This window comes from Opisthocomus hoazin, chromosome 1 (assembly GCF_030867145.1).
Source record: "Opisthocomus hoazin isolate bOpiHoa1 chromosome 1, bOpiHoa1.hap1, whole genome shotgun sequence".
In the NCBI taxonomy this organism is placed as follows: domain Eukaryota; kingdom Metazoa; phylum Chordata; class Aves; order Opisthocomiformes; family Opisthocomidae; genus Opisthocomus; species Opisthocomus hoazin.
Genome location: NC_134414.1, coordinates 142,846,652 through 142,873,805, shown reverse-complemented (window position 1 = coordinate 142,873,805; position 27,154 = coordinate 142,846,652). Strand labels below are relative to the sequence as shown.

Sequence of the window (27,154 nt, the reverse complement as noted above, 5' to 3'; positions counted from 1 at the left end):
CAAAGAACATGGAATTTTATATTGTTTTACTCAGTATGGCAACTGAAAGCCTGTACAAAATCACAAACGTACAAAATTATAAATCTTTAATGAACTTTACAACAGAAGTGGAGGGAAAAGAGCATTCTCATTAAAACTACAAACATTATCAATCTCTTATCCATGTTTTCTTTTGAAATGAAGGACTATTCTACTGAGAGATTAAAGAAAACCAATGAGATACTAAAAGGCATTAAGTTATTAAAGCTGTATGCCTGGGAGCACATATTTTGTACTAGTGTGGAAGAAACGAGAATGAAGGAACTCACCAGTCTCAAAACCTTTGCGCTTCACACATCTCTTTCCAGTAAGTAAATATGTTTTTAGCACTCAGAAATGGCTCCTGTTCTTCATGTCAACATTCCTTCTGACTTCAACTGAAGTGAGATACAGCTGTGCCTATGACACTTTTTTGTTTGTGTGTGGAATGTAATTAAAATAAAAAACATGGCAAATATATAACACAGAAACTTGAAAATACAGAACATACCTTGTTGATTTTTTTTTTTGTAGTAAGTTTTCTGTCACCTTCTTTAAAGTTACAAGTTGCTTTCTAGTAAGGAGGGTCCGGATGATATCAGCAGCTCTGACTGCAGCACAGATACAGTAGTGTCTGAAAGAAATTGTGTTTTCTGTAATGTAGAAGAGCTGAGAAGGACATGTTTTAGTTGTGTTGCATAGTAATTGTGCATGTAAAACTTTTATCCGGGTTCACTAAAATATACAAAAAAGAGAATTGCTTATCTTATTTGTTTGTGTGTTTAAGATCTCTCTGTCATGGAAAGAAATTTCTTCCTGCAGAGCAATTTTCCTTTGGGAGTTTTAGTTTCTTGAATTGGAAATAGCGGGATTCTTCTAGTGCCATACAGCTAATTGTAGAATTGTTTTTTCTTATTGCATGTAATCAGATGCCTATTTTATTTCTCTTTCACAGTTTTTATGAATGCAGCCATACCAATAGCAGCTGTTCTTGCAGTAAGATATGTTTTTTTCACTTTTCCTTATAAAAAGGTAGAGAAAAAGAGAGAGAGAAAGAAAGGACACCATTGTTATTGTAGGATATATTCCTCATAAAACCAGCAGATGATGTAATGTGCCCCAGCTAACTGTAGGACAGCATGACGCTGGAAGTGCCCATTCCCAAAGCTTGTATTTCACTAGCTGTGGTTTGGATTGGTAAAGGCGAAAAAAAAGATCAATTTTTACTAGAAGAAATAAAAAAAATCTTTGCAACTTGAAAGAAGACCCATTTTGAGAAGCTTTCATTTTGAAGGGAGTTTGGGTGGCTTTGCCTTTTTATTTTCCAGCAGCAAAAATCATTCCTGTGTCAAAGTGCATTATAAGCCACCATTTCACTATTCAAGAAAAGGTGCTGTGCAGTTTAATGAGGAATAAATTTTGCTTATCCTCTGGCCAGGTTTAAACCTCAGCCTAATGTGAGAAACTATGGCATGACACTCAGTAAGGACTCTTCATAGACCAAATTACTCTTTACTCATTACTCAGAGTATGCTGACAGTATGTGCCAGCATTGGATGAAATATGAGCATAGCTCTGCATCTGTGAAAAAAAAATAAAGTAGTATTTATTAGATTTATTAGATTCTTACTGATTTTTCTGGTTTGTATGTTTCTTCTAAACGTTGAAGTGAATTACAAAAACTTTACAAAACTAAATGCTTGAAATCACTGGCAAGTTTTTAAAATCTTTTTCACCTTAATAGAAGACACTTTTCCATTTACTGGGATTCCAGATAGAGTTATATAGTTATTGGCCTTAGTTCAGCAAAATATTTTGCTTGTTGTCTTTGTCTGTCTTTTTCAAGAGTCCTTACTCTGACATGCTATTTTCCTGATGTGACAGACCTTTGTGACTTATGCGTATACCAATGACAAGCCACTGCAGCCCGCCCAGGCCTTTGCATCGCTGTCCTTGTTTCACATCCTGGTCACACCACTGTTCCTGCTCTCTACCGTGGTTCGTTTTGCAGTCAAGGCTATCATCAGGTAAGCGGCCTTTCTAATTCCTCCCACTCTTGAATGCCTACAGTCAGTAATACAAGAGGGAAGGTGCTGGAGAAAAAGATTGTTTGTACCTGCTGACATGCAAGAGGATTTAAAGGTGGGACTACGATGTTTAAAAATGTGAGAGAAATCAGAATAACCATTTGTTTTTACTGCATGATACAGAGACAAAGAAATGTTCCATGCTTTTTATAATTTCATCAAGTTTGGCAGTCCAGATTCAGAGCTGGACCATCCTTCCTTGGGATATGCTCCTCTTCTTACAGTGTGGCCCCCCACCATCGCTCTCACCTAGTACTTTGCTGGGCTCTTGTCAACACAGAGGGAAATGAGAGAGACTGGCGTGAAGCTATCTAGCCAGACTGGCCCTGCTGATGCAAAGAAGAGCAACTGACTTAACTCTACCTCCGCAAAGGGCGCTTTGGGATTTAAGTGAGAATTTGGTATTGTCCTGCCTCTTTACTGTCTAGCACTGGCATGGACTATCTTAGGAAAGAGAGTGGATGGAGGAACATTGGACACTGAAGGACTAGTTACTTAAGGGAAACTGAGCCCTTCAGAACTTGTCTTATAGAGGAGATGGTGTTCCCATTAATGGCAGTAAAGAGATGCAGGAGAAGAAGCATGACAAGGCAGACATTTGGGAGTTTAGTCTGTGAGAGTAGGGATCTACATGGCAGGAGAGCAAGGAAGTTGGCTTGAGGTGGTGAAGATTAAAAAAAAAGGAAATGAAACTCATAAAAGGTGTTGCTTCGACAGAAACTTATATGTTCCAGGCATTTAGAATCACAGAATCACAGAATGTTAGGGGTTGGAAGGGACCTCTGTGGGTCATCTAGTCCAAACCCCCTGCCAAAGCAGGGTCACCTACAGCAGGCTGCACACTGCAAATAACCCGACAAAACAACTTCCTTCATGCTGGGATACAGAGCACTTAATCTCAAGGGAGCTGGTTGGTAGTAAGTTGAATTTCAGACTTTTGGCTGTTGCGTCAGTGGTCTGTATGGAAAGAGTCATGGTCATGGGGCAGTTATGTAGACATACACACTGCCAAGATGTCCCAAGAGGCACAAACTGACACCTGACTGCCAGTAATGTGTCCAATGCCAAGCGCTAGTAGGATGTGAAGACCAAACTAACCATCCCACCCAGAAACATAGTTCCTTCTTGCCAAGACTGAGGCATATTGGCAAGGTATATCCTTGCTGCTGCCACTGCCCCTTTTTGGTGGGTAATGGCAATAACAAGTAGTGGTCAAGGGGATGTCAGCTGTTGTTTGCCAGTACTACACTCACTTCAAAAAAAAAACAAACAGGGTTTATTTTTATCGAAGCAGCAGTAGGACCACATGAGAGATTTTCCCTGTGTTGAAAATGATTTCTGACTAGTGGAAAATCTCAAGGCTCCTTTATAAATCATCCCAGCCTGTACATCTCTGCACTAGGTTTAGCATAGCCCTCATATCAAAATGGTGTGTACATTTTCCTTAGCACTGCTGGCCACCCCTCAGGACATTATCTGAAGTCCACATTTGCCAAAACAAACTTTACCCTTTGGCAAACTTATTTCCTAACATCTTTCTCCCATGAATATCATGTCCCCCAAGTGAAGAACAAAGAATGCATGCTTGGCCACTCTATGGCTCTATCATGAATCAAATACATATATGAGTATGCACTTATCTGTGTTATGATTAAGTGCTTATACTTTGGTCAGAATCACCATTTTATTGTAAAGAGTAGTTCTAATACCATGAAAGCTTTTGAGGGTACCTGTCCTCATTCAAATGCTAAGTAATGGTTCATGTCTTCTCAGACGGATGATCAGAACAAGGTCTCCTTTCTTCTACAAAAAGATAAATTCTTGCTTGATGCACTTATGTAAGACTGAAATTCTGATACAGACACATACATTTTCCTTTTGAAAGAGGAGATAGGAACAGGTATACTGGCAAGAGGTAATAATGACAATAGCAGTGCTTTCTTGCTAACCAGTATCTCTGTGGCTTGAACATGTATTGATAATTTCATATGAAATGCTCAGACAGGCCTTGAAACAGGTCTGCTTTCCCATTTGCAGATTAATGTCCAGATCACTGATCTGAAGTAATATGCCCTTCTGCTTTCTTGGTCTCTGGCTCAATGCACCTTGATTTTAGTTTTTGCGAAGTAACATTGCTTCACCCTGACTGGTGGGTGCTTTTGTTCATCCAAAACGATAAGATGAACAATTTTGTTCATCCCCAAAATAATAAAGAGCCAAGCTCTTATGGCACTGTGAAAGGAAACAGGGCAGAAAGAGGATCAAATCCTTCTGTGATCAAGAATGAACTGAATCTGTGAGCTGTATTTCCTGGGGGACAGTTTGAAGAAGTAGGCCAAGAGAGGTCTTACTATATTTCTCCAAGGCTGGCCATGGCTGTGCTGATTTGTGCAGTATTCAGTCCTGTTTGCATGCAGTGTGTGCAAAGGTTGTGCTCAGGATGCACCTAGTGCATTGGCGTTTTCCAAGGATGTAGACGGTGAAGGACTCATCTATGCATCCTGGCTGTGTGTAGGCATGAGAAAGGCACAGAAGAGGTAAGTCTGCCAAGATGGAAACCATTCCCACAGAGCTCTAGTGGCACTCACATGACTAGTTCTCCTCTTCATTTCCAACTACCAGTGCGATGCTTAGCTATTTTCATCTGTCCTTCTTCCACATAAATATTTTTTCACTTGCCATCAGGGTGGCAGACAGTTCGATAGAAAACCAAAAGTATCCCATAAACTTCTTTCGGAACACTTCTGGTACATCCTGCTGGCTGGGCTGCACAAAAATGTAAATGGACTCATGGAAACCTGAGTTTATTTAACTCACTGTCCTGTTTTCTTTCAAGTGTACAGAAGCTGAATGAGTTTCTTCTGAGTGATGAGATTGGCGATGACAGCTGGAGAGGTGGGGACAGCTCTGTAGCTTATGAATCCTGTAAGAAGCACACAGGACTTGTAAGTTCTGGTTTATGACACTGAGTTTCAAAGCAGAGAGGCCATATAGCCGTGTACCAGGTCAATGGACTAGCTGGTAGAGCTTGGGAGTGTCGGCTTCTAGCCTGACCCAAACATTGCCCAGTTTGGCCTCTTCTATGTCAGGATCTCTGCATCTATGACATGAAGGGTCCCCAAACACATTTAAGCATAGCTGAAGTACCAGTAGTAATAAAAACTCCATAATACACCAACACATTTACACACGGTTCAAATTTGTTCTTCTCAGGTTTTATAAAAGGCCCAGGTGTGTTTCCTGTGGTTATGGGGTTTCTACTACATATTTCCAGTACAAGCAATCATATCTTGGACATCTTTAGGTAGGACCGATTCCTGCTCTGCGAAATGCAGAATTGGAGGTGCAAAAAACAATACCAAACTTTGTGAAATAGGAATTCATTCCAAAATGCTGTTTCTGGAGTGCTAAACATATAATGAATTGGGGTAAAATTTGAGGGCAAAAGAAGCCAAGGGAAACGATTTGGGAAAAGATATTTTTTCATTTTGATATTTTTTCAACTGTTTCAAACTGATGATATAATTTGAAATGTGATTTAAACTTGAAGACAGCAACAGAAAGAAAGGATAAACACAAAATAAGTTTTATTTTGAGCTGAATTAAATTAGTTTGCCAACCCAAACCAACATTTTTCTTGTTTTTCTGGCTTAACAGTTGTAATAGAGGAAATAAAAATGAAATTTTTTCAGCATTTATTTTGCTTCTCTTGTCCACCTTCTGCCCAGCCCTACAGAGAGAAACAGACAAAGTCTAGATGATGGGGAGAGGGAAAAGTGAAGGTAATAACTGTAAAGGTTAAATCATTCACTGTAGAGAGCCCAGCTTTAAGGAATCACTAAGATTACACCGATTCAGCTTAATATAGTGGTGCTTACAAATACTGCAGGTAGCTCTCTGTGAGCTGGCTCCATAATCACTGTTATGCATTACTGAAGTTCTCTGCACAAGCTGATTTGATACACTTCTTGCTCCTGCAGCTATTCTGCTTCCAAGAACCAAACTGGTAACTCTGCATGTCATTACACTTATACTGACACAGCTTTGTCTGGAGCTACTTCAGGTAGGGCGGACTTACCTAGTGGTTTGAGGAGGATGACAGAGCTGAAATTTGTGATGGGTATGCATGGGAAACCAAAAATCAGATATTTCCTGCGCTTCGGTTAAAGGGTGTTTAGAACATTACAATATGTGCATTACAGTAGTGTGTCTGTACTATCACACATATTTCTGGTTTCTTCCTGTGACCTAGAATGGTGGGATGAAAGGGAATGGATGGTCTGTTTTATAAGGAACCAAATGCTGTCCTCTCTTGAGAATTCCAACTTTTCTGCTTTCTTCATTTCACTATGTAGCACACCAAGGCCATCAACAGGAGACAGCCCTTGAGGTATCAGCTTGAAAGCTATGAACAGCCAACAAGGAAGCAAACTCGTCCAGTGGAGACAGATGATATCGCAATCAAGGTGGCTTGAAAGCATCGTCTCATTCTTTACGAGGAGCAGGTCCTCCTGCAACCGTACCAGATAGTGCTGAATTGATGCTGTTCTTCCAAAGGCAAATAGTCCATTGCAAGAACAAGCCCTCAAACAAATTAGCACTTCAACCAAAAATACAGTGACAAGTATTTGCTACAGACCAGCTCTTTATAATGATTCTCTGTCTTCTCAGGAAACAGAGGCATCATGAGTCTAAAGGAACAAAACCAAGATAATCTGATACGCAGAAATTGATATAGATTTTCTTAGACTTTCCCTTCGTGCACTTCTCTTTCACGCTTAGAACGAAGATCAAAATTTTGAAATATTTTTCGACATTTATTATGACGTGTCATTTATTATGACATAATTTTGAGTCATGTTGGCCAAATTTTCCTCACACATGTCCTTGCGCTCTGTGTAAAGAATGTTTCACAGCTCTGTCAACTCCAGAGGAAGTACAAAAAGGCTAGAGTGCACTGGGGAGCACTTTTCTTATGTTCAGCATAAACTTTGTGAATATTTGATTTTGTGCTTTGGGAATCCATTCACAAGAGGCTATACACCACAGTACACAGGATGATTCATTCCTTGATAAGCTATGATATTTAGATTGCCACCTGTGAGATCCTGTGATCATTATTCTTGGTCTTTAATCTTGTGCGTTGCTAGAATTCAACTCAAGATCATCCCTGTACTGCATTTCATACAGTATATATATTTGTATATGTAACCTCTCTTATTCACAAGGTTTTCTGGTTTGGCAATCTTTACTAGCCTAACTTGGTTTTTTTGTGTATGAGCGTCCCTCACCATGTCTATTAATCACAAATTTATTTTAGTAACATAATTTAAATCCAGACTAGACATTCTACTTTTTTTTTCCCCTCGTGTTTGTATATCTGACATGTGGTAATTGTTTTGTAGGTAACCAATGGATACTTTTCGTGGGGAAGTGGTTTAGCTACATTGTCCAACATAAACATCAGAATCCCAACAGGTAGGATAATGCACACCTTCAATATGAAATAAGCAATATAAGATTGGTTCTAATTCCATTTCTTGATGTTATGAAAAGCACAAACCCACAAATTTAGATTTATATAAGAAAAAATGAAGGTTAAAAATTTATACAAGGTCATGAACTGTATTGGTCATGTAGCTATATCATTAACCTAAAGTACCATAAATAAACAAAAAATTACATTGTTTTTATATACCTATATAGTTTATATAGTTTTTGTGACAGTGGGAACAAAGTCAAGAGTAAGAATAAATATGGAAAAGGTTGTTGCATAAAGATTCATTATTATTCGTAATAGACAAAAAAAGAAAGATGGAGAACTCCACACTCATCCAATCCAAAGGGCCATCTAATTCAGTAGTTTGTTTCCAACAGTGGCTACCTGTGGGTGCACAGGGACACAGAAGTCATATAGTATACTTATTCTAATCTTCTTCAACATTAGTCTCCCAGTTCACAACTATTTTCATTTGAGAGAATTCCTTGAGCCTCATGCAGTTTGTCTGTCAAGAAATCCTCAGTGAATTTCTATTAATTTCTCTTTGTCCAGATGAGCTCCCATCATTTCTTGCATCCTCTATGTCTTTTGTCTAGGAGTTTCACAGAATAACAGAACTTTGATTTGTTTTGGATGACCTACATAGCAAGCACGAAAAGTAGCAACTTCCTCTTCTTCTTCTTCTTCCTGTAAAATTCCTATCACTGTATTATTACGTTAGGTTGACGCATCTTAGATGTCACGCAGTTACTATGTGATCCCAAACTACTATAGCTAATGCCAAAGTCTATATCATTCACTTCACTGTAGCATTATGTGTCCTGTGCATGGATGAACCCTTCTTTGTACTGGCCTAGTGCAACACACAACACCAGCAGAAGGTCTTCACTCGCAGGAGTTTACAGTCTAAGGCCATGGGTTTACAAACTGGGTGAGCCAGTCGAAGAGTTTACCTCCTTTAGAAGGAAGAAGGCCATTAACTCCCCAGCTGGCGAGAAGCTTACCTGGCAAGTGCACTAGCTAGCATAGTTAATGAGTTCCATTAGTTTATGGGAAGATCTGAGAAGTACCATTGCCACTACAGAGTAGGACTGGAGGTAGGAAAGTGGTGGTAGGGGAAGGAGTACAGAAAAGCAGAAAAGAGTAAGGAATGTTATTTCAGTTGTAGTCACTTTATTAGATTGGCCCGAATATTCATGGAATCACAGTCTAAATGATCACTCCCCACTTCATATCATTTGACCCTAAAAAACTTCAGTAAAGTAACACACTCCCATACAATGTGTGATAATTTATGTCAAAGCAATAGTCTCATTCCTTTGGAGATTAGTGTGTACTTGCACTGTCCGGTAATGTATATTTCCATAGATGAATACATGCAATATTGCCCATTTACGTAGTAGATGCTAATAAATTTGCCAACTGTTTCAAGCGGCTTAGAATTGGATCTAGTTGGGCTTTGTGGACTTGAGTAGAACTGGTCTTTTTCTTTTTTGAAAATGTTTTTGTTACTATTATTATCATAGGTCAGATGACAATGATTGTGGGCCAGGTTGGCTGTGGCAAGTCATCACTTCTCCTTGCTATACTGGGAGAGATGCAGACACTGGAGGGAAAAGTTCACTGGAGCAAGTATGTTTCATAGCTATTAACTGCTACATTCATTTAAGAAGGAGTGAGTTGGGTTTTGCTGTGAGAAATGTAAACTTCATGTCTCAGAACTGCGTGTTAAATGGTTATCATCATCCAGGTCCTCCCTGGAGGGCATCACCTGCAAACTCATGAAGGATTTTCATAGCTGTTCTGCTCATGTTTCAGACTGGACTGCCTCAGGAAGGGAAAGAGGATAGTCTGGTGATTAATATATAATATTTTAATATATTACAATATCTAATATATTATCCCTCTCAAATGACTTCAATAGAAAGCATATACTATTCGTGTTATCCAGTAGTCTTCAGTGGTGGGAGTCAGCTCTGGATTTATGGTACTCACTGCAATTGAAGACAGTCTCACAGCAAATAACACCCATGCTGTCTCCAAACTCCCATTTGGTAAGAACAATGAGGTGCAATTTACTTTTGTTGTGTTTCATCAAAGGTGTTTGTAGTCTAGTAACATTTCAAATAATAGTTGCAACTCAGGTTGCACAAATAATGAAGTTCTTCAAGAAGCAATGAAGGGGTGGGATAGTTAACACTGAAAAGGCAGAAAGAAAGGTGATACAATAACACGTGAGCAATGCTTTTCCCCTTTCCTGGTACCTGCTCAAGCCTCGCCTGGGGAAGTCAGTGTCACTCTTCACAGTAACATGTTCAGAAAGCAGCCTGAGGACACCGAACACCTAAGGACTAAAGGCTCTGAAGCAGCTGTTGCTGAAGAGGGGACTGCCAGTGAGGTCAGGCCTCGGGATCCACATGACTTCAGACCCAGCGAACGAGAACTTCCCACAGAAGAGCAGGGCAGCAACCACTCTTCCAGCCTAGGCAGGCAGAGGCCATGGAAGGGATGTGCTGTAACCCGAAGACTTATTCTTTGATTTGAAAGATCAGTTCTGTTTCCTTAAAACTACCAAGCCAAACTCTTCTTAATTAACTTTTCAAGCAGGAAGGGTGAATTTTGTCACAGAGACCAATATTTTGTTGCCCCATCCCTTGACTAGTAACCTCCTTTGTCATCTTTTTCTTACAGCAATGTTGCAGGCTGGATCTTTTTGCTTAGCCTCTGCTAGTATGCATGGCATTTTTTGTTCCCCAGCCCATATTTCACTGTCTGCAATTCTAAATGTATGATCTCACTGGAGTAGCAGGTACAATTGGAGCCAAGGCAAGATGAACTTTAGTTTAATTATATGTGAGTTTAAGCTTTGAAGGAAGAAGAATATGTAAGTTACCACAGTTAATTTCTTTGAGATATATAATGAAGATTTTGACTTCACAATCAGGCAATTTTTTTTTACTGAGTAGTTTAAGAAAATACAAGGAGCAGCATGTACCTTAAAATTATTCACACAGCTGTTTCAAATGGTATTTTTGAGGAAGAATCAAATTTGTCCTAGAGAAAGATAGGGAATCCTAGGAAGATTAGACAAAAAGAGAAATCTTATAAAGACACTAGAGAATGATTATGAAATACTGTTTAAGTTTCACATTGTTCAAGAGGGATTAAGAGCATATTGCTAGTTGATTGGCAGTCTGAACATAACCAAACAGGTAACTCAGCTTTTAGCAAGCATCTCAGGCCTTACTGAGTGACTTTTTTTCATTGCAAACTGCAACTTGGTACTGTGATGTGGCTGATGCAAACATGGTTATGTTTTGCTGATAATTTCAGACTGCCTGACAGACAGATGAATACAGAAGGATACTTCAGGTATTTAACTAAGTGGATCCTATACTTTACAAAACCATAACGAAGATCCTATTCACTTTCTTAAATCCTTTTCCATGTGATTCCACATGCATGACTAACACAGTTACTGATCCAGGGATGAAATGCAGGCTGGGTGAATTCTCCAGCAAATTCAGGTGTAGCACCACAGCAATAGTAATGATGGGTCTGATTTCAGCCCCAGTTATATTAGGGTAATCCTGCAGTGTATCATTGAGAAAGCCCATCGTGGGGCTTGAATACCCTGTTGCTGTTGTGGTTGTCTGCAGTGAGAGCTGTATGTCCTGCTCCCAGGGTTGTTTGATCCTAGGTCACTGGTTTGGGATCTTAGGAAAGAAAGTGTGTTAGTGTATCTTTCTGGAAGAGATCTTGGCCAGGGCAAATCTTATGGGCCAGATCTCATTTCTTCCCACTTACACAAGACATGCCTCCAATACATTACAAACCTTAGACAAGGAGCTGGCTTTTTGTTTTCCAAGTGAGCAATCAGCTAGAGAGACTTCTTAAACACTGAAGCGTGAGGCTATCTGGATGCAGTGGGTCAGCTGAGCCTGTTTCAGACCTAAGTTGTTAGGTCTATACAGGGACAGATGTGGGGAGTATGCAGAGAATTGTATTCCCCTCATCCACACCAAGCCAAACAGTCAGAACAATCTTCTCAGACCGCCAAACAAAGAAGAATGACTAAGTGGAAGCCCTTCACTTGGTATACGTTTTCTGTACATTGAACTGGTTTCTGTGCAAACAGGTTGTTGTGTACTAAGTGAAAAGCATGGGAAACACAAGAATTATGAAATAGATCCTCCCAAATGGTCTGTTCTGCCCTCAAGCTATGAAAAGCTTCAAGAAAAATTAGGAAAAGTCAGTGCTCCCCTCAGAAGGATTGCTAAGTACAACTGCTTACTGAAAGGTTACAACCACAGTAGCTCGCAGAACACGCTGAAGGACACTATTCGTAGATGGATACATGGTCAGCCAGATAAATGTCAGTAGCCGAAGTCACCATACTTACTAGTGCCGCTGTACTGCTGTGGCTGGTTGCAGGGACGGGAACAAATTCCTCCAAATTGCTGGATACAATTTGTTTAGATGCTTGGTCCTTGTCTTGCCTCAAATCTCTTGCCTGTATTAGCAGTGGAAATGGTTCATTCTGCCATTGCAGTGACATCCTAGGGATATACAGGGATCCTTTGTATCCCTTTTTTCTCCTCTGTTTGCATTTTGTAGGCTGAGGGCACCTGGGCCTGGTATACAGCTGCATTAGCCTATTTTAAAATAGCTAGAGTTAGCATAAAAATTGTCCAAATGTCAACAAGGTTTCTTTTTGATTTTTCCTCAAAACTTTGATTTAAATATATTTCTGACAGATTAGTTTATATATTCAAAATCTTATAAAATTTTCTAATCAGTTTAGTCTTTCCTATAGTTTTGGGCTCAAACTCACCATGCCCCATGTTGGGGAGTATGTATATTTTATAGTATGTAATAAAAATCAGTATAAATAGCCACATTGCAATAAATAAAGAAATTAGAGCAAAGATTACTTAATCCCAGCAGGCAAATAAAATACTCTTTTTAGAAATCTCAGGAGCTTCAGCTTCAGCCCACTCCCATGCCCTGCAGTTGCATCACACTTTCAGATTCAGTAGGGTAATGAAGTACAAGACCAAATACTCAAATCCCCTTATTTGTGAAGGCCCCAGCTCAGCAGAGGTCATATATGTGTTTATTCACGAGATTATTAATGAACGTGGGTTCTCACAGGAATCTCACTCAGAATTTGGAAGAATTAAAGTGTATTTGTCAAGCTAAGCATTGAAAGAAATTTCTAACTAAGGAAGAGAGTTTAAGAAAATGAGATCCTAAAATTAGTCCTTGCTCATTCAGATAATCTCTTTGATTATAATGGCAAGCATATTAAATCTGGTATGGAATTCCAAGGGGTCTTGTAAGGCTTGTGCCCACTTTTTCTTAAATTATACTTCAGAGGCCACTCCCAAATGTACACATGAAGACAATTTTCCTTTTCTCTACCATTGCAATACTCTGCTGATAAAAGTTTGGGGTTTTTTAATAGAGGAAATTTAGATTTTCTGCTTTTTTGTTTGGCTTGACCTAATTTCTGACCTCTTTTAATCTCTCGTTAGACTCCATCTTTTGCTTTCTCGTAACTTTTTTCCATTGTAGAGAAGACCGGAAACTTCTGCTGGATAAAGGACCAACTCTGGTGAAGCAATGTCTGTTCTGAGCCTCAGGTTATGGCTCTCTGACCCCTCTGAGAAATCAACAGGGCTTATTCACTTCTGATGTGACATCTTCTCTGGAGATAGCTGCATGCAGGAAACACACGGACTGTGCAATTTAGGAAGCATGAATTGTGATTAGAGAGCTGATGTGCAGCACAGAAAGTAACATGTCTCAATTCTAGCATTTTGGGGAAATACTTGATATGTGAGTCTGGCATTATGAGGGCTCTGCTATTAGAAGTTTTATGCCCTTTGCCAGACTTGGAACCTCTGCTTATGAGTGCAGCTGCAGTTACTGCTATCCCAGCAAGCAAGCAGACAACTATGTCTCAGCAGTAAAATATTTCATCTGGAGGATTCATAGGCTTGGGAGGGGAGGATTTGTTTGGTTGGTTGTTTGTTTAAGTCAAGCAAATAACAGTAATTTAATTTTTCTAGTCCCTTCTAATGCCTATTTCCATTTACCTGTCATAAACTTACTCTTTTAGGTTTTGCACTTTCCAGTGATGTGTTGCCATGCCTGGACACGAGCACCATTGCTGTCCAGAACTGCTTTGACTCCCATTCCATGTCCTCGGCACTGTTAATAAGTCAATTAACAAACAGAAGGAACTGCAAAATCATTCCTGTCATTACTGCCATTGCATGTTCTTCAAATCATATTTCATGGATATGATCCCTAAGTGGAGGATGACCAGAAATGCCGATGTGTTGCAGTGCCATGCATGGCTTGATGCAGCCGTACTGCTATAAGCAGGTTCCAGATCTCTTCTGATTCAAAAGTGTGTTTGCACCTTGCAAAATCGTATCTGCAAACCTTAGATTTGGTCCAGGAGAAGTCTGACATTAGAGTAGTTACTGACTTTTGCAGGTTATTGGTGGAACTGTGTGGAGAAGCTAACTTACTGCTTGTCAACCTTTTATACGCCCAGGCAATATTAATAATTTCATTTTTAAAAGGTTTCACAATGCACTTTTCATTTTAATACATTTTCTAACAACATAGCTTGCCTGTTACGCCACCGCACAGTATACGTATGAAACTACTGTATTTAGAAAAGTTATATACTTATAATTAGACCTTGTTTATTTTCCCTTTAAGAACAAAAAAACCCCAGTGATGTTGAGTTCCTAAAATGTACTTAACTCCAGTTTCCCTGTATATAAAACTTGCACAAAATGTTATTCTCTGTATTTCCTGCTTACTAAATGTCATTTACCATATCTTACAGTGTAAATGAAACTGAACCTTCTTTTGAAGCATCCAAAAGGTATTATTTCTGCTTTTAGTGTATCATAATCCGCTCATTCATTTCTTCAGAATTTCCTCAAACCTTCATCTTTGTACCCTGCAGCCATCTCTGTATTTTCTTGCCATGTTGATAATCACTTACTGTAGGATTAACTGACAGATTGAGTTAAATCCAGTGGATCCCAATCTTCTCCAGCCATTGTGCCGCTACCTCAGTCTTGTCTGAAAGATGCTCAGTGCTCCCAGCTCCCGTTTGACATCACTGGGAGTTTAGTGTGCTCCGTATCTTGCAAGACAGGGCCTCTAGATGTAAGACATCGTTATGTGTACCCTCCCACACGTTTGCATGTTTTCTGATCAGGACTGGGTTTTGTGTTGCTTCTAGCCCAGCTCAATGGTGTGGGATGGAGCAGGGCACAGAGTGTGCGAAGGAGGCCGGCTGTACTCCAGCTGAAGCCAAGCAGCGACTCCATCCCTGGCTTCAGGGAAAGGGCCTGCAGGTTTAAAAGAAGGACAAGCTAAACTGAAACCACATCATAAATGATAGAGAAGTAGTGGCACACATAGCTGTGGTTGGGAGTCACACCATGATTTTCTACCTAATAATCCTGAGGACGTAAATCATACTACTATTGCATACTGAGCTGCTAAAACTCCTAAAATTTTGGGGGTACTACTGACTACTTCTAACCAGCTATATCTCATACCCTAGCACCCTCTCTCTCAATAGCAAATCCTAGACGCTTACATGCAAAGCTATATAAAATGTTTGGTTTGAAGCAGTACCATCAAAGAGACTGAGAAGGACGAGAAGTGTTCAGATCCAGAAGCCAGTACCAGTTCACACACCTCCTTCCTCACACATCTCAGGCATTTCAGAAAAATGTCTGACATCACATGACCTTTTTTGCCATACGTAGGCAAAACAATGAGAAGTAAAGAACATTCATACCCCTATCATACACATTTCATTAGATATTTAGACACATTTAAAGTACATCTAATAAGCACTTGGGAGACTGTAGTGATTCTTTCCCAATCTGTATTGAATTGTTCTCTTTTTCGATATCATGCCAGTCCACCGAGGATCTAATGGACTTAAAGGAAAAAAATTTGCTGAGAAAAAAGTATTTCATGTGTATGGCCACGTAAAATAAGCTAAAACTTCAGAAAGCAGCAAGTCAAATGTACTGCTGCCATTTGAACAGTGCCTTTTCACTACCTGTCTTGACATTAGAGAAAAAAATACCAGATAACTATTCTTGTGAGAATTTAATAAATTTGATGATTTATAATTTGTCTTTGGACTGGAATTGCAGTCACTAGATTGGGGTAGGTACTAGCTGTTTACAGTAGAATGGAATACAGCCTAAAGTGTAGATTTTGCCAGCAGGGGAGAGAGTGGGTGCAGTTCTAACCAAAGCATCTAATTTAAAATTCTTCCCTTCACTTTTGTAACAGTTGCTTGCCTGTGTGTTTCTCTGTATTTTTATGGATGCACATTCATAAAATTAATTTTAACCCCCCCTGATTCTCAGACATTTTATAATGTGGGTGCTTTGCTTTTTACTAATACTCTTTATCTGTCTGCCGTAGAAACAGATACTCAGTGGCTTATGCAGCTCAGAAGCCGTGGCTGCTGAATGCAACTGTGGAGGAGAACATCATCTTTGGGAGCCCATTTAATAAACAGAGGTAAATATCAACCCCCTTGCAAAAACACCTGGGAGCTTCTGTTGAAGAAGCTTTTGGTTTCTCCTGGAGAAAGTTTGTAGATTCTGAAAAATATCAATGCATATTAACCCTGGGGTGGATTTAGCTAACCTGACTTTAGCCATCTCAGAGAAAGGTTTTTGTTTTAGATTAGTCATTGAAGGGTCCTTCTCTAACCAAAGTGCCTGTCTCAGATGTTTGTGAGAAATCAGACAGCGGCAGTGGCTCTCCATGGAATACAGCAGAAGCCGTATGTGTATTTCTCAAGCAGCTAAAGTTAGGTGAGATGAATCCCATCTTTGGAGTCTACTGACATGTGTTTGTTTTGCTTAGTGGAGCCTGAGGTTGACAGAGGACTCTGGAAATAGAGATACTAGGCATTTTTCCACCAAGCATATGTGCTAATCCTGCTGTGATCATGTTACTGGAGCAGCCAGTTCACAAAAACACTGCACGTATGAAGTTGGGGTACCTCAAGGAAATGGCCTTAATTCTTTCTTTAGAAGTGCAGGAGAAGGGAGTATGAAAACTGAGGTGCACAGCTTCTGTTATTCCTATCCAGCACTTGCTTCTTGTGTCCTTCTAAAAGGTCAGCTAACAAATGTAGTGGAAAAAGTGACTTGACTTAAGGAAAACAGATTGCTGACGTTTTCAAAGACAACACTCTCTTCATTTTCAGTTATTAAAAATACGTCCCATTTCTCTCAGGGTGTATTTTGTTAAGATGTATTACTGCATTCCTACTTAATAACACTTAGCAATGATTAAATATCTCAAAATCCAGATAAACATCTAAAATTTCAGGGACCAGATTCTTCAGCTACTGCCCCCATGAGCCTTGCTTCACTCGTAGCAAAGGGGCAAGGCTGAATTACACCACTCAAACTGTCTGATCCTAGCTTCTTATTAGCAGACCATCTGCGATGCTCCACAGCCCTAGAAATCTCACAACAAATTTCAAGTTTTTGCAAGTGCTTTCCTGATTCTGGCAAGAGCAGAAGCACTGTAAGGATTCTTTGTCCTGTAATATCACACTGAAGTAAATGAAGGGGCGTCTAAAGGGGGAAGAATAATAACTCATTGGAAAATGGCTTCAAATACTCCACAGAGTCCAGCAAAACAGCTCCACAATAGGGAGGAATGTACTCAATAGTTTACGTAAATGAACCTTTGAACAGTAGGCTTGCCAATAAAGATCTCTAATAAATGCATCATTCTTTACAATGCTTAGTTTACAACACTTCGTGATTAGTTGCTGAATAAACTTTTTGCCCTACTTATTTTTGCAATTACCTAGCCATCATAGAGCCATAATAACTGAGCAGGGAATTTGACCTGGAGGTTTTTGTGTAAGCAAAGAAAGCAGCTGGTTAAATAATTGCAATGACCATCTTGTTTTTACAGGTACAAAGCTGTGACAGATGCGTGCTCTCTGCAGCCTGACATTGACTTACTGCCATTTGGTGACCAGACAGAAATTGGAGAAAGGGTAAATGCTGTGAATGCTTTCATGTCTGCTTAGCCCGTGTATTGAGAAGATGCTGATGTCACTCAGACAGATCTAGTCTGTAGTGGGCCGCCTGCCTGGTAAATAATTGTAATTCACCACGGGTTATTGCAAAAAAAGTTGAAAACTTTCTGTTTTCCTTCTTCAACTGTTTCTCAAATGGTATTTTTTGATCAAAATCTCCTATATTTTGCTTGCAGAATTTGATGCTAGTATCGACTGCATTTTCAATCTACAAAGACTACTGTGCTTAAAGAAGCTCTTTGTAATTTATACTTACCCATGATTAGATGCTGAATAATCATTTTTCTTCTGATATTATATGAGGATTATGCTTATTTATCACCAGGATTAGCATTTTAATGAAGCTTTTTATTTCTATTGGAACTCTGTATAATTGTAAAAAATCCCATTTCCAAAGTTGTGTCATAATGTTTATTCAAAGATGCATATTTCTGATCCATTATACTCATTAGGGGATTAATTTAAGTGGCGGCCAGCGACAGAGAATCTGTGTAGCTCGAGCACTCTATCAGAACACCAACATTGTCTTCTTGGTAAGATTTTTCTTTTTCACATGTAGCATGGAAATTTGTTAATAAAACTGTCATTCCTTATATTTAGCTTTAGAAAAAAATTATGTTAAATTTAGAAAACTATAGGGACTTGTATTCAACTCCAAATCCAAATTATAGAGATGGGAAATAAACATCCACCAGAGGCAGCATGCAAACATTCTGGGAGACTGATGAAGGTGGAATTTCCTACAGAGATTAACACTGGCAGAGTAGAGCAGATTGTCTAACTTCTGGTCGCTCTCAGTGGTGACCTGCTATCAGCGTAGTCCCACTGAAACCAGCAGGACTTAAGAGAAGGAAAAGCACTGTAATGCAACTACTTGTGGGCAGTGAACAGACTGAGGGTTCAGCACTCTCCTGCAGACTGCTGTGGATTTGGACAAACTGTCGCTTCTCTGCTACTAATTTCAAGGCATGTCAGGAATTTCAGGAGGCTACTGCTTATGAAGGGGCTGTTTGAGGCTCTTCAAAATTAAGCTGGGGCTTCTGTTATCAGAGAAGTGTTTGCATATTAATATCCATATCTGAGTGTTGTCTTGTTGCTAGCCAAAGTCACTCAAAGTGCAGACCAAGCACATCTGCAGTTTAGTTTGGAGGAAATTAGAACAGTTCCTAACTGCTTTGTTTTTCCTGTGCCAGTTTCCCATCAAAATTAGGCCCAAGCTTGGCTCTGGATCCTGCCATTTTCAAATTTGGATGGGAAATTTCAGTTCTGGTGTTTCTGATCAGGATTACTTCACACTGTCCCTGTGGCACCAGCACTGCACACATCTAGACCCTAAAAATTACCCAAGTGCATTGCTATGAACTGAAGAGCAGTGGATTCTAGCTCACTGTTTTGTTGTGCAGCCCTCTGAACAGGTCTTGGTCATTACAGAGAGATGAAATTTTGGTAAAGGCAGATGCTTTCTATTTTTAAAAAACTCTTGAAATAAATGAAACCAATTTTTTTATGTGTTGTAATATGTTTTAAATTTGATTTGATTGCAGGATGACCCATTCTCTGCGCTGGACATTCACTTAAGCGATCATTTAATGCAGGAAGGGATTTTGAAGTTTCTGCAAGAAGACAAGAGGACTCTTGTTCTGGTGACACATAAGCTACAATATCTACCACATGCTGACTGGGTAAGAGAAGAGATACCATGATGCTAATGATGAACATACACTTGAAGTTAGTACCGTAACGTTTGATGAGATCACTGCCTTTATAATAGAGGCCCTCCTTAATTCTGCATGTCATGTGGCTAACTGCCACTTTACATAATACGGATTTCACAGTAGAAGGAACAATTTTATTTTTACATTATTTGTGTATGATTTTTTTATTGAAAGCCACCAGAGATTTATGACTTAATTGCAAATATGACTATAATTTATTATGTCTTGTCCATGATTTTTACAAGTACAGGTAAGCATGGCTTATAGAAGTTTCAGTTTATGAGCTGTGTCAACAAACTTAAGAAGTTATTAATAAATTATTGAACAAAATGAACACAGAATTTTGCAAAATGATCATCTCACCAATTCTGAGACATGTCTTGTAGGATCCAGGTCAGTGATAATGCTGTCTATGCTGCTGAATAGACCTATTGGATGCTTTCTCCCCTAGATCATAGCAATGAAGGATGGCATGGTGCTTAGAGAAGGGACGCTAAAGGATATCCAAAACAACGATATTGAGCTATATGAACACTGGAAAACTTTGATGAATCGCCAAGATCAAGAATTGGAAAAGGTAAATAGGAGCATTTGGGCAAGGATGACCTCTCTGAAAAGAAACATTTTTCAGTTAATTTCTAAAAAAACCAAACCATGTCAGAAAGCAAGTTTTAAACTAGACATTAAGGAAAAAACACATGAACTGTAAGGAACTTTAAGGACTGGAACAGATTGTATAGAAAGTGTGTGGTGTATCCTTCATGGGTGTTTTGTAAGCACAGATTAGGCGAATGGTGCACAACTGATCCTCTGCTGGGGCAAGAAATGGACTAAGAGACTTCCTAAAGTATCTCTTAGCCTTTTATTCTGCTATTGCCATAAGCATTTAGGATTCTGTAAAGGCTGTTTTTGAAGTTTTTATCATTCCAGAAGAGAAGTATGAAAGAATGGAAGAAAGAGAGAGGGAAGAAAGAAGAGAAGGCAGGATTTTCTGAAACAAAAAGCCTAAAATACTGTGCTTTTGCACTCTGTGAGCTACATCATCCAAATAGTCTTGAGGTTACTGTTGGTGCTACTGCAGTGACAGGTAGCTAAGCTCTCAAATCAGTAAAGAAGTTTTCTTATTACAGGATATGGAAGCTGACCAGACTACTCTTGAGAGAAAAACTCTTAGAAGGGCCATGTACCCCAGAGAATCCAAGTCACAGCTGGAAGATGAAGATGAAGGTATGTTTTATCATTTCACTTTATTTAGTCTGTTACCAGGTATCATTACCTTTCCTCTTGAACAGCTGGTAGTCCTTAGCAACGAATTATGAAGATGTTGATGACACTTGGTGCTAACAGTGAAAAGTCCAATACTTTGATTTATTTAAAATATGACTTGTTTAAGGCATTCTCCATAGATTTCTCTAAACATTGTGCAAGAATAAGGTGTACCAAAACAAGTCAATCTCTTTTCTAACTTGTACTGTCTGGAGGTAGTGAGGGGTGAGATAGAAGTAAAACAATGTTAAGAATTGTTATTAATGCAAATTGAGGTAGCTCTTGTAGCTTGTAGTTATTTTCAATTCCTCTTCAGATATGGAGTTAATCTGCTATTTTTCTACCTGAGACTATTTATGGGAGAAATTTTAGGCTTTGTTCTCAATCTCAGCTTCTTCCCCCGTAGTCTTGGTGGTTTTAGAGGCTGCAGATTCACATTCACCTCACTTTTAAATCGGAGTGGGAAGCAGAGGGGGACACACAGCTGGATATTGGCAGCTGGCAACAAGACCCATCAAGAACATCCCTGGGATGCTAAACCATGCCTAAAGGGAGTAGTCGATCATGGCAAGCAGTAAGTTTGTGCCAGGGAAGAGAAGAGGTGAACCTTAACTCATCAGGGCCACTAATTGCAGGGATTATCACGGTGATGTTGGCTGGCGTGATCACAGAACACACACTGGCTATTAGCAGACTCTTTATTGCTGCCTTGTGTTTCATCTGGCAACGCTGATGACAGATTGTCATCTTAAGTCATAGGTCTGTAGGTTCTGGATTGTTCCATTTTGAAGAGATTTCCAATTACTGCAGAATAGCAGAGCTGGACCCCAAAGCCCCCAAGATGGAAATATTATGTTGGCTTCGTATTTCTACGGCAGAGCTGAGCAGAACACCTCTTACTATGTGGAGTCATCAGTACAGTTTATCAGTTAAATTCTCGGAGGAGTTTTAATTGAGGTCAATCCCAACCTCCTCCTTTTGATCTGTTCAAGAAAACCTTGCCAAAAACCTGTACCTTCTTTGTGAGGTAAGATAGAAAACATGGGGAAAAAAAGATATGTCCATATAGTCCACAGAATGCCTGCAAAAAGCATCATTAAGATCATAAAAGACACATCAGTAACTTCAGGACAGAAATATAACCTGACATAGCATTCCAGGTCATCCACAGTTATTATGTGACCTAGGAAATGTTCACAAATTCTCTGTGTCCCAAAAAGTGAATTACAATTTTCAAGGAATCACTTGCTAATTCATTTTTAATGTACAAAATCAAAAACATGTGGAAATGCTGTCAGTTCCGGGCTGCTAAGGGGAGGTCAACATTTCTCTTCCCCAAGTGCAGCTTGTATATTTTTATTACCTGGAAAAAAAAAAATTAAATGTAATGCTTATGCACCTATAAAATACATTTCCCATAGCAGACATCTTCCACCAATTGTATTTCAGTATAAAGTGAGCAATTATCGTATAGTCAAAGGTAGAACTAGAAGAAACGTTAATCCCACAGCAGTGCTCTTTTCTATAGACAAAGCTTTAGTACTCAGGAATAAAGTAAAAATGGAGTTCTTTCATGCAACAGGGGACAGAGCATCTGGATGGAAAGCTTTGGAGAGCTTTCTAGAATCTTCCATGTGACCCAAAGTACTCTGCTGCCTATACAATAACAGCAACTCAACAGATTGGGAAAGGTATAGTGTCTGCTATAATTAGTCAGTACTGAAAACGTGACTTACAAAAATATTTATTACCAAAACTGTAACTAGTCAAAGATTGACAGTCTATAGAGCGGCTCAAAGTGCACAGGAGAAGTCTTATGAAAATATATCTGAAGTGTTTGCTGTTTTTAAGTGATAAATTTAACTTTGACATTACAATTAAAACTCAAAACAACAAAGTCAACCAAATCCAGTAAAACCAGGTGTAATTCTCAGCACTGAATCCAAGCTAACTTGATCAAATGTCTGAGTCACAGAGGAAGAAGAGGAAGAAGATGAAGATGATAATATGTCAACTGTCTTGAGGCTCAGGACAAAGATGCCATGGAAAACCTGCTGGAGATACCTAACCTCTGGAGGATTTTTCTTGCTCTTGATGATGATTTTCTCAAAGTTGTTGAAACACTCAGTTATAGTGGCCATAGACTATTGGCTTGCTACGTGGACATCCATGGACAATGCAAATGAAGTCAGGAACGTTGTTGATGTTAAGAGCACAAATAAGGTGGGCCATGTCTGGAAGCTTGACAGGGGGGAAAAAATAAAGAAAAAATGTTCTAAAGTAATTATCTGCTGTTCATCCAGAAGCCAGCTAGATTAGAAAGACAGATAGATACAGTAAGATTGACTATTACATAGGATGGATGAATTATTTATGATAAAACATAAGAAAATTCAAATTTTATCAATTTTTTCAAACATGCAAAACTGAAACAGAAGCGTGCTTGAGGTTAGAAAAAATGATTGACTTTTCAAAGAAACTAATTCATACTAAACTTTTCCATCTGGATTTTTTAACACCTAAGTCAATGACCCTATTTTCCTAAGTACTGGCTGTCCTGCCAGAAGAAAAAAGTTCTTCAAATGTACTACTTAAATACAACCTGCTTGTAGCTGTAAATTTGACTCATATACAAATATCTCACTGGAATCCACTTAGTAAACTTTCGAAAGGCTTAAATGTGTTATAGCACTGGCAGATTAGTTTAGGATTTGTTCTGGGAATTTTAGTGGTGCTTGAACTTAATAAAGTGGAACTTTCCAGCATCTCTTACATGCCTTAAGTCCTGGGAGGTTCTGCTTTGGTTGTCTGAGTTTCTTGGCTAACAATTTGCATACTTCTGTATTTGTCCAGTTAGTCTGTTGTCACAGTTCTAAGTACTATCACTTCAGGGTCTTAAAGGGTACTCATCAGTAGGTTGAGGGATCTTAGAATTGCCAGATCTCCTGATTATGTGAACTTAATGGATTGCAGTTCCATCATAGTTCTTTTATTTCCAAAAGATTATAGTAATACGATTATGCAATATAAGTGATGTGACATACTAGCTGATTGGTACCAGCTTCCTTAGGAACTTCCTAGTAGAAAAGAGAAATGTGTGTTTATTTCTAGGATTGATGTATTTGTTGTTTTATTAGACTTATCATGTAGCTGTCTTCAGCATCCTCTCTGGAGCAGGGATTGTCCTTTGCCTCATCACATCTCTGACTGTGGAGTGGATGGGCCTCACAGCAGCCAAGAACCTACACCATAATCTCCTCAACAAGATCATCCTTGGACCAATTAGGTACAGCAAAAATAACTTTCTTCCTGAAAACCTACATGGCCAAAACTTGTCCTGATTTTGTAACTAGGAAAATACTCCTGTGAAATTGTCCTGTTTCTTCAAGGCCTCAAAAAGTGAAAATAACTAGTGAAGTGAGCAGGGGGGGGAAGTTTGATGTCAGAACATGTGACATTCTGCACCCTTTTTTGTCTGGCCGAAATGTGTCAGATAGCTGGCACCCCCTTCAATGCTGGGGTGTCAAGGAAAGCTTTGAGTGCAGTTCTAGCTCCAGGGCACCCAACTCCAACCCTTGAGCAATGGGTATGAGGTCAAACGATGTGGACACCAAGTTTCCTCTGATGGCCAGGGACAAGTTCTGTGCACAATAACCACTGCTTCTCACAGGCAGCAGGATGGCCAAAAGGATGCAATCACAGCTCTTTTATGAAACAACTGGGTCGCGGTGCCCAGTACTATGCAGGAGGTTGCACAGTGGCCAGGGACAGGCTGTGATCTTTGGAAGGGATCTTAAATCTTGAGGGAGCATGGATGAAAGAGCTTGGGGCAAGACAGTAGGTTTTTGGAAGAGGAGACTTAAAAGTTTTGGGGGTAGGGGAATGCCGAGAGAAGCATTTGGATAGTCAGGATGAAGACATTATGATGTGACTCACACTTACTACTTGATTTTAGAAAATGTCTGGGCACAGCTCTGTGTTCTGTCTGACTGGGCTTTTTATCCAAAACTGGAATTCCTTTTCAGGTAACTTTTTGTTCTTAATTTGTTCAACAGGTTTTTCGATATGACTCCATTGGGGCTAATTCTAAATCGCTTCTCTGCTGATACAAATATCGTTGATCAGGTAGACATATCAATATATCCTGTTTTATTACATCTTGGTTTTGTAAATTTTCACTTAGCTACTGTAAGATGATGTATTAAAATATGCAGTAGAGAAAGGCATAGCAAAAACAGGCTCTGGGAATTGTAATAGACAAATTCAAAATAGAAAGTATACATTTGTAGTAATGAAGGCAGGTAACCATTAGAATAAACATGGTGGGAGATGATGGCTCTTAATGTCTTCATATGCAGACTGTTTGCTTCTATTGGAAGATCTGTATTAGCAAAGCACTAGATTTGGGGCTCAAAACAGGAAACGGTAGAATATAATAACTTTAACTATATAGGAGTATACGTGACAAATAGATGTTCCATCCTGGCTTTAGCACACGTGAATTTAGAGCATTCAGAGGGAGGGAGGGGTACTTTCTCTATGTCTGTGAATTCAAATGTTTGGATGAATAATAACCCTGACTGTAAGGGTGATGGGAACATGGCAAGAAAATTAAGAGGCTCTGAGAAAGAGCATGGCGTTTCTCTAAATATTTGGGATATCAAGAAAAATTTTCTCTTTCTTGCCTGTTATATGAATAAGGTGGAAATGGCTTCTATTTCCGCATGATCTTTGAAACACTGACCTTTAGAAAAAAACCTACCAACTCGTTTTTTAATCTCTACACATTTGAGTCGACGACCCACAGTTACATAAAGGCTCCTGATATAAGGAGAATATCAATGAGTGCACAGTGGTATCATTCCACTTTCCCTATGGTCCTCTATAGGAAAAGGTGTATCGTGATACTACCGGTGACTTTTGCCTTATGTTTCTTTTTTGTTTCACTTTAGCACATTCCTCCTACCCTGGAGTCTCTTAGCCGGTCCACCTTACTCTGCCTTTCAGCCATTGGAATGATCTCCTATGCCACTCCATGGTTCCTTGTCGCCCTCGTGCCTCTTGGGATAGCATTTTATTTCATCCAGAAATACTTCAGAGTTGCTTCCAAGTATGTATTAAAAAACTGTCCTGAAAATTCCTTCTAAAAAGTTTGTACATAAGAATTGTGATGAAATGTGAGATTATAGAAGCTAATATAAGAGAAAAATGGCCATGACAACCTGATTTTGATCCTGAGGTAAGAGTTTGAGACATACATTGGAGGATGATTCCAGCTGACCTGACTAGAAGTGGGGTATCTGGGGAAGTAACACTAGTTGCATCACTTTTGTACACTGTTGGCTATAGAGTCAGACGAGCTTGAAGTTTGTTAATCAACTGAGCCAGCTCGCATCTGGTCAAAGCTCCTCTTTGACCTTTTGAGGGTTAGTAGAGAATGGAAAATAACTTCCTGGATTAACGTCAGTCACGTCTTCTTCTTCATATTGGGAAAAAAACTCCACAGAAAGTAATTTCCACTGTACGGCAACGTTTCATATTCAGAATGGTTTGGTGGCTACAAAGAGTACATGTTTTTCAGCAAAAAGAGAGTCATAATTTCTTAGACTCTTGCTTCTAGTGCTAAATCCATCATACAATTTAGTAAAATACCTTAAGCAAGTCATTCAAAATTTTTTCTTAAATTCAATCAATTATGTTTCTTTTTTTTTATCAGCCAGATTTCTGGCTGGATTTACTCTACTTTCTGATACTTAAAAATACCCATCAAGGTGCCTGCTGACCTGCAGGGAAGCCAAAATAACCTACCATTGTTAGCAACTGTCACTTCTGGCCCTGTCTTCGCAGTATGCACATGGTAAAGCATTAACTGCTGTTTGGTAGCATCCAGCTGTGATTTTCAACTGAGCATTCCAGTACAGTTGGTTTTATGGACAACACTCTTATTTAGGTAACCTGAGAAAGAATTGTGTCTGTTATTCCCCTTAAATCAAGAGGAGGAGGAGCACATAGCAGCATATCAATAATTTAGCTTCACTTTAGCCTACTTTTCACCGTATTTCCTCAGAATTTCCAAGGAGATTCATTTAGAATAAAACTCTGTAATCAGAATTCACAAATCCAGAATGTTTAATTCTGAAATAATTTGCGTGGATTTGCTGAGATTTTTCAGAAACCTTGTTCTTTCCTGTCCTGGGTTCAGCCAGGACAGGGTTAATTTTCACCAGAATACAGGAAGGGTCACAGCCTGGCGGGCTGACCCCACCTGGCCAAACAGAGCAAGGTATTTCATACCATGTGCCATCATGCTGGGTTCCGGTGGGGGGGAGCTGGGCAGTGGGAACTCACTCGCGGCTGGGGAGCTCGCGGCGGCGGTCGTGGAGGTCGGCTCTCTGGGTTGTGCGGTTTGTGTTGTGTTTTCTCCTTATCTGTATCG

The 27,154-nt window shown here is 39.4% G+C and overlaps 1 protein-coding gene across 4 annotated transcripts in view; it reads left to right on the top strand.

The window, feature by feature from the left end:
- ABCC9 (ATP binding cassette subfamily C member 9) overlaps positions 1 to 27,154 on the top strand; it is a 77,282-nt gene that overhangs the window by 29,611 nt on the left and 20,517 nt on the right. For all 4 annotated transcript variants that reach the window (XM_075439645.1, XM_075439622.1, XM_075439629.1 and 1 more), the window contains 18 exons: positions 184 to 346; positions 974 to 1,014; positions 1,903 to 2,045; positions 4,942 to 5,050; positions 6,461 to 6,571; positions 7,511 to 7,583; positions 9,132 to 9,237; positions 14,474 to 14,512; positions 16,090 to 16,188; positions 17,611 to 17,695; positions 18,190 to 18,270; positions 19,282 to 19,419; positions 19,904 to 20,029; positions 20,583 to 20,679; positions 22,694 to 22,941; positions 23,856 to 24,004; positions 24,774 to 24,843; positions 25,671 to 25,828. In XM_075439645.1, the coding sequence (XP_075295760.1) occupies positions 184 to 346; positions 974 to 1,014; positions 1,903 to 2,045; positions 4,942 to 5,050; positions 6,461 to 6,571; positions 7,511 to 7,583; positions 9,132 to 9,237; positions 14,474 to 14,512; positions 16,090 to 16,188; positions 17,611 to 17,695; positions 18,190 to 18,270; positions 19,282 to 19,419; positions 19,904 to 20,029; positions 20,583 to 20,679; positions 22,694 to 22,941; positions 23,856 to 24,004; positions 24,774 to 24,843; positions 25,671 to 25,828 (2,036 nt within the window). The remainder of the gene's footprint in view (positions 1 to 183; positions 347 to 973; positions 1,015 to 1,902; positions 2,046 to 4,941; positions 5,051 to 6,460; positions 6,572 to 7,510; positions 7,584 to 9,131; positions 9,238 to 14,473; positions 14,513 to 16,089; positions 16,189 to 17,610; positions 17,696 to 18,189; positions 18,271 to 19,281; positions 19,420 to 19,903; positions 20,030 to 20,582; positions 20,680 to 22,693; positions 22,942 to 23,855; positions 24,005 to 24,773; positions 24,844 to 25,670; positions 25,829 to 27,154) is intronic.